At 55.3% G+C, this 7,871-nt stretch overlaps 1 protein-coding gene across 1 annotated transcript; it reads right to left on the reverse strand.

The window, feature by feature from the left end:
• Nucleotides 1-3,287: 3,287 nt before the first annotated feature.
• On the reverse strand, nt 3,288-6,693 carry LOC308528759 (uncharacterized protein; the record flags this gene model as incomplete). The annotated part of the gene is made up of 3 exons (XM_081104536.1): nt 6,475-6,693; nt 3,582-4,560; nt 3,288-3,494 (listed from the first exon to the last, which is right to left on the reverse strand). Exons 2-3 carry the CDS (start codon nt 4,506-4,508, stop codon nt 3,288-3,290), a joined length of 1,134 nt encoding a protein of 377 aa, XP_080960662.1. The 5' UTR covers nt 4,509-4,560; nt 6,475-6,693.
• Between the last annotated feature and the right edge of the window lie 1,178 nt (nt 6,694-7,871).

Here is a 7,871-nt window from a genome sequence, read left to right on the forward strand (position 1 = left end):
AAATTTTTTTAATTTATACAATTATAAAAATTTATAAATATAAATTTAAAAACAGCTTTTCTCAAGTTTTAAAGCTCAATTTAAAAGCTCCTTTATAAATCTAGTAACTTTTGTATTCGTGTATGTCTTTACTTACTCTTAATGAATATTCTCCTAACTCATATACTCGATATAATCAATTTCTCTAACAGTTTTAAGACATTACACATTCTTGACAAGCTTGATCGATTAGATTTCCTAGTATTTTAAATGTTCATCATAAATGCTCAGACCTGATCTTCCTGAGTGCTCTGACCCTGCAATTTGCAGACCGCCAAACCTATCTTACAAAACCTCTGTGGCTGTGCACGCGACTCGCCGTCTCATCAGATCTTAAACTGAAATGCTCTCTCACATCCTAAAACCAAACCCCAAGATCCCTGAGACAAAATTCAAGTTAAAACAAGTCGTGGCCGAAACCGGTTTGGCTCAGTGGATAGAGCATCGGCCTGCGGACTGAAAGGTCCCAGGTTCGATTCCGGTCAGGGGCATGTACCTGGGTTGCGGGCACATCCCCAGTAGGAGATGTGCAGGAGGCAGCTGATCGATGTTTCTCTCTCATCGATGTTTCTAACTCTCTATCTCTCTCCCTTCCTCTCTGTAAAAAATCAATAAAATATATTTAAAAAAACAAACAAACAAAAAAAAAACAAGTAATGGATGCCACATCCTCTTAAGAGTTTCACAGGTTTTCAGTAGCAAACATGCATTTGCAAGGCTCCCATGACTTCTGGTGAGCCTCGCCGGAGGCAGAGAGCAGAGCTCCATGCCTTTCTGGTGCGTGTCACCCGTCACCGTTGGCACGATACCCTAGTGTCCCTCCGGAGGGCAGGCAGTGTCCCTGCTGGCGCTCTGCCGGACCTGAGTGTGACCAGGGTCAGAGTTTGCGGGGGGAGGGAGGGCCTGCTGAGCCCCCTGCAATCAGAGTCAGGCTCCAGTTTGCAACCCAGGGGTCCCTGCAGCCTCCAGGCATCCTTTACATTTGTTCACGTTCATATTTAACAGAAACCTCTTCTAAAAACTCACAAGTCAGGCGCCCTTGAATAGAACCCCGAGCTGGCTTCTGTCAGCTGGCCTGCAGGAGTGACCCGGATGACATGCCCCCACAGGACCCCAAGCCAGATCAGCCACCTGCCCACAGTCCTGTCCCAGGTGTGGCCCTCAGAGGAGTCAACACTGAGACACGCAATTTGCTGACTGTGGGTCTCATCGGTGAGGTGCGTGGTGTGGTATCCGGGACCTTGAGTCCAGCTCACAGCCCAAAGGAGTCTCTTGAAGAAGGTATAACAGCTGGTGAGGCTTTAATCGTGTCAGATAAAATGCCAAAAGTCAAACACAATTTTTACACATACAGTGTGTGCCAGGTCGATGGGCTCCCTGGCAAGGGCCCCGATGATAATGGGAACGGTTTCAAGGAAAATGTGAATTTCCATGTATTCATCTGAGAAGAGACCTGGACCCTCAGAGAGAGAGAGACCACGCTGGGGACAGTGGCACAGGGGGAACCAGGGCCTTGGGGTCATCCTTTTGTGGGTCAGACTGTGTGCAACCTATTGGTCCTCTACAAGCTGACCTCCCCTGGCCGCCTCCCGCTCTGCTTCCCTATTTCCTGTCACATCCTCCAGCCCTTCTCAGGAAATCACAAGCATAACCCTCAGATGTCCTCAAGGTCGTTTCAAGGTTACATGCCCTTCTTCATCAGGCAAACACTCACTAAAGCCGGGCCTGGGGACACAGGGATGGGATCCAGGAGGTGGAGCCCCCTCTCAGGTCAGTCATCACAGCCCCTCACCGAGGTTGCTGTCCCAGAGACACACGCCAGCTTGTCAGGTCACAGAGCAGGCTCCCCTGCCAGGCGCCTGGGAAGGAGCTGCAGGAAGAAAGAGGAGCCTGGGACTCTGGAGGGGGTGATCTGAAGGAGGCCAGTTCATGAGGTGACCCCAGGCCTGTGCCACGGTGCTCAGCACCTCCCAGAACTGCAGGTTCCTGTGGGACTGGGCAGGTCACATGTCGGTGTCAAGCTGAGAGTCCACATGCCCAGTCCCACAGGAAGGTCACGCCCAGGGCAGTGGGACGTTAAATGAGGAACGACATTTGTGACTCTGCAGCTATTGCCTGGGCCTGGGCCTGGGCCTGGGCCTGTGGGAGGGGGTGAGGGTCAGTTTAGGGCCAAGCAGGCAGCGAAACCACAGAACCAATGAGCTACTCTCACCAGCGTAGCATCTGGCCAGGGCCCACCCAAGGCTCCGCAGGTTGCCAGGGAATCTGCCCAGCACCAGACTTTAAGTCTGGCAGGTCATCACCTGCCAACTGCTCTTTCACAGAGGGTAGCCTGCCCATGTTACCCTGGGGCCAACCATCACCTCCAAGGTCCTGCCTGTGCTTGGGCCAGAACAGAGAGGGGTCTTGGGGAGAGGTGTGAAGCGTAAGGTGTGGGGATCTCACTCTCCGGGGGGCGCAGCTCAGGGAGGGCTCAGCCTGCTGCTGCTCCCTGCTTTGTCCCCAACGTCCAGAACCAGTTCCTAGTTACCTCCCGGGGACGCTGCCCTGTTCCTGTGTGATAACTGGCAGCAGCAGCGAGGATGAGTATGCTGCACCGCCATGCTTGGCCACGGTTCTGGGAGGTGCTGCTGCAGCCCCTGCACACCCTCCCCAGAAGGGAGGATGAAGACAGGCTGGGGTCTTTATTTCAGAACCTGGGGCCATGCAGAGCAGAAAGGGCTCACCGGTCTGGAATCAACGGCCACAGACGCAAATCTGACCATGCCCAGTACAACCCAGGTCTCCCATTTCCAGCCAACGATGGCTGTGGCAAGCACCCTGCAAGCTCTCAGCACTGAAGGCTGGAGCGCAGCGTGTGTGTGTGTGTGTGTGTGTGTGTGTGTGTGTGTGTGTTTCCAAGTCCCTAGGGATTGACCTGTTCTCATCTCCGTGTCTCAGAACGAGGGGCAGGTGCCTGGAGGAGCTGCGTTCTGCTCTGGCCCCTGGACATCTAGAGAGGTGCAGGCCAGCCCTAAGGGTCTCTCAGGTGGTTTGACCAAAGTCCCCCTCCCCAGTCTGTTGGGACAGAGCAGTCACCTCTGCCCTCAGAGCAGGCAGTGCAGGCTGCCCTGCTTGGCACAACTAACCAGAGGTGAGAGGCAGCGCGCCAGCCAGGCCTCACGGCGGCCACATCCACAGCACCGGCCACGGGGCGGCTGGATGTCCACACAAGGCCCTTCCACAGGTCCTCCCACCGCCACATGGGGTTAACCTCTCTCCAGCTGCACAGAGACGTACTGGCAGAAACACAGGCCGGGCTCCAGGTGGCCCCGGGCGGCGGCGGTGTCCTCGCAGTGGGGGAAGTGTTTCTGCACCAGGCAGCACGCGTAGGCACAGGAGAAGTGCAGCAGGGCCTCCCGGAACAGGGCCTCGCCCTCGGGGGCCTGGAGGAAGGTCCGCCTGCAGTCCTCCAGCTGCACAAACACGAAGGACAGCTGGTTCAGGGTCTGGCAGCCCATGAGCACCGAGTGCGGTGCCAGCAGCAGGTTGGCCTCCCCCACCCTGAGGCCCAGCTCCTGCATCTTCCTCCTAGAAAACCTTCTGAACCAGCACAGACTGTTAACTGCTAAGACTATGCTGAGGAGACAGCAGAACACATTGGTGGTGATTAGCAGGAACCGCAGACCCGGTTTTATGAGCTCGAGCCCGAAAACCACGAAGAGCAAGATCAACAACAAGGAGAGAAGAAGGAGGAAGATGCTGAGCAGGATCCTGCAACCCAGATACCGGAGGCAGGACCTGGGGGACTGTACCCCATTCAGGATGCCCACAGCGTGCTTGTACACCTCGGCGTCCGGCAACACCTCCTCCAAGGGGTCTGGGACGCTCAGGGTGCTGAAGGTCCCCACCTTCCACGAGGGCAGCCTGTCCCTGTTGACACAGTTCAGGGTCAGGAGGGTCTTCCCGCTGTAGAAAGAAGGGACCGGGCGCGGGCCGGGCAGGGATCGCGCCATGCAGCGGCTGGGTGTGCACAGGAGCCGCACCACCTTGCTGTAGAAACGGCTGTCCACGGCCTCCAGGTAGGTCAGGTGGCTGAGGTGCAGCGGGACCTGGCAGGGCCGCAGCAGGACGGGGATGACCGGCTTCCTCTCCAGGCAGTAGCCAAAGAGTGACAGGTCGGCCTCGAGGAGGCACCACCTGCTCTGCACAAAGTCCTGGCTCAGCACCAGCAGCACCTTCTGGCTCTGATGGATGCACTCAGCCATGTTCTCCAGGATGTTCCTGCCTGGGGTGAAGTCCCGCTCGTGCAGGCAGACCCGCAGCCCCGCGTGGTCGGCTTCCAGGCGGCCGATGAGCCCATGTGTCCACGTGGCATCCATGCTGCTGTAACTGACAAACAGGTGGAACTTCTCGCTGGGCTTCAGCGGGGGGATGGCCATGGCTGCACCTTTCTCCTCCGAACTGGAATCCATGGAACTGGAATCCATAGGCGCTGCCCCTGAGCTGCTTTTGTTCTCCCACAGAGAAAACCACCCCTGGCTGCAAGAGATCAGGGCAGACTCATTATGCAGAAAGACAAGGCCAACCATCCATAAAGGTGCAACCAGGTCCACAGCCTGCAGCAAGCAGCCTGGGAAGCCACAAACAATACCTGTGATGCCCTAACGCTGGCCCTAACGCTGGCCCCAGCCCCAAGCAGCTTTGAGGTGGTAGCCTCTGCTGTTCTCACCTGGTGTCTTCACTCATGTCCACAAGACATTTGACTTTGAAAGGGGTAGGGCACACAGAAGCCACACTTTCCAGTCCTTTCTTTTTCCTCCGATGTGGCTCATGAGGTCCTGGGAGGTTGCTATAGACAGAATGTTTGTGTCCCCCACCAAATTTGTATGTTGAAATCCTAACTCCCGATGGTGGTAGGAGGTAGGCCTCTGGAAGTTTATTAGATCCTGGGATGGGGCCCTCAGAATGGGGTTAGTGCCCTGTAAAAGAGGCCCCAGGGAGCTCTCTTACCCGCCTCCCTGTGAGGACACAGCCAGGAACCAGGAGGTGGGCCTTGCCAGAACCCGCCCATGTGGGCACCCGGAGCTCAGCCCTCCAGCCTCTGACTGAGAAATGAATGTTGTTGCGTAAGCCGCCCTGTCTGTGGCTGTTGAGGAGCCCAAGCGACTGAGACGGGACCTCCTCTACAGCACTTGCTCTGGGAAGAGCAGTCACACCTTCCAGAAAGCACTAGAACTTTCTCTACACAGCTCAAGACCCTTAAACAGAGATTCTGCAGCTCAAACCCTGTGAGTCGAGGGCTGAGCTTGAACTGCCTTAGTTGGGGTCTGTCTGCTGTCTCCCCAGGACTCACCGCTGGGGGCTTGATCAGTGGACCCAGCCAGTGGTCCTGGCTTCAGAGCCAGCTCCGCAGGCACCAGCTGGAAATGACCTCACTCTGCCTGGTGGTCCCCAGCTGAGAACCTTCCCCACTTAGGCGAGCAGCATGGAGTCATGAGGAATGCTCAGCCGGCCCTGTAAGGGCCCCATACCCTCTCACCGGCCCCTCTGGGAAGCAAAGGAGGAGGAAGCCCATCTGCCCATTCCCCACTTCCCCAGGGTCCCTGAGCCCCACCTGTTCTACCTGGCCGCCAGAAGGAAGGCTCCTGCATGGGATGAGGAAGGGACTCATTCCTTAGCCCAGTGGTCAGCAAACTCATTAGTCAACAGAGCCAAATATCAACAGTACAAGGATTGAAATTTCTTTTGAGAGCTAAATTTTTTAAACTTAAACTATATAGGTAGGTACATTGTTATTAACTTTTTTAGGGTACTCCTAAGCTGGCCTTTGCTAAAAACGTTCTCAATCTGATTGAGGTACAGTCTCTGAGGACGACCCTTTCCAACTCTCCCATCCACACTCATCTTGTATACTCGTTTCGTCTGTCTCCTTTCGTTCATCCTCTCTATATGTTCACCCCCCACTTCTTCTAACGCCACTTCTTCAAAATAGACTCACCCAAGCCGAAAACCGACTTCTGCGCATGGGCCACGAAGTTTCAATCGCACTGTACGTGTGCGCCCGCACCTTGAATTTTGTGGAAGAGCCACACTCAAGGGGCCAAAGAGCCACACGTGGCTCGCGAGCAGCCGTTTGCCGACCACTGCCTCATAGCACAGCACAGCACAGCACAGCAGAGCACAGCACAGCACAGCAGAGCACAGCACAGCACAGCAGAGCACAGCACAGCACAGCGCAGCACAGCACAGCAGAGCACAGCACAGCACAGCACAGCACAGCACAGCACAGCACAGCGCAGCACAGCAGGAGTCTTTGCAAGAGGCCTCCACGCCACCCTTTCTGCTCAGCGAGCCCACATGCCCTGTCCCTTCCAAGAGGTGGGAGGTGAGCATCACGTGAGCAAGGCTCTGAGGGACATGGTCGGAAAGCCCTCCCTTTGCCATTCATCTCACCGAACAGTAAGAGCAGGTGCTCCTCACCCATGTCCCAGCCCTTGGCACCCCGCAGCCCTCCACACAGGAATCTCACCAAATCAGGCACGGAAATGTCTCAGGCTCTCAGGCAGCAGCACTGCCCACCTGTCACTTCAGTCCTCAGAGAGCTAGTGGGCAGCCAGGGGCCCTCCTGCAGAGCTGTCCCAGACAGAAGGCAGTTTGTGAACTACGCTTTCCAGAAACCTCTCTTCTAGAACTAAGAGTGGGAAATGAAAGAGGAAGTGGGCCATGGGAGGGGCCCGCCTGGGAAGGGGAGGAGTCTGGGAGAAGACGAAAGTCTGCCTCAGCCCCAGGGAATCTGAGGCGAAGTGGCCAGGAGCTCTCAGAATCTGTCAGCAGCTGATGCTGGGCGTTCCCAGGGCACCAGAGCTCGAGTTCCTCCAGCGGGAGGCAGGCACAGGAAGGGCCGCTGGGAGCCGGGAGCTCCTGGTTGGGTTCAGCGGAGCACGTCCAGCCAGGATCAGAGTGAGAATCACCCTCTGTGTCCCCAGGCCTGGCTGCATCCAACAAGGGAAGATTCTGGGTGACCCTCCCCAAACAGCCATACTCTGGGGTCCAAGGCCAGGCAGCAAGCAGCCTGGAACCTATGCCCCTCCTAGTGGCTCCCCCAAACCCATCCACAGCTTGTAACTGGCCTCTTCACCAATTCTGCTGAGTCACCTGTGGACGAAAGGGGCCACATGCTGACCTGACAAGCTCAGGAGAGGCCTGCATGGCAGTTTTGCAGACCAGAGATCTAAAGTAACCACAAAGGATGGTCTGAAATTAAACCTTAACTAAAAGCAGTGATGGTGGGCAGCCTAAGCCGATATCTTCACTGATAGGGCCAACCTTTACCGTAACTGAGCCTATCTGTCTTTTGGCATCTAAGATAACATACCCTTGGGATGTCTGGGTAACTTATGACTTCCCTTTTTATGGAGCCCCTGGGGCACAACCAGGTGTGCTGGGTCCCAGGACAGATACCACAAATTCCTTCATCATCATGTTAATTGTTCCTGCACCCACCTAAGTATGTGTCCATTTTACTTTTTATCCTATCACAGAGGTTTCCCCGCTTCGCTTAATCCCACCTCCTTAAATCTGTCACCAATGAATTTCATGTATAAATACAGATGTAACCCTGCCATTCTCCAGAGCACTATCTCAATTCGTTGAGGTTCTGCTTCCCGGCATATGTCGACAGTTTGGCTCAAATAAACTCACAAAAATTCTTTACAGGTTTCAATGGTTTTTTTACGTTAACACACCCAAGGGACTGGCCACCTGTGTCCCTCTGGGCCCTGCCTCAGTTTCCTCATCTGTTCTGCAGAGGCTGATGGGGGTCCGAGGTGGATTATGCCTGCAGGCATCCA

The sequence above is a fragment of the Myotis nattereri genome (assembly GCF_964212035.1).
Source record: "Myotis nattereri genome assembly, chromosome: 13".
Taxonomy (NCBI): domain Eukaryota; kingdom Metazoa; phylum Chordata; class Mammalia; order Chiroptera; family Vespertilionidae; genus Myotis; species Myotis nattereri.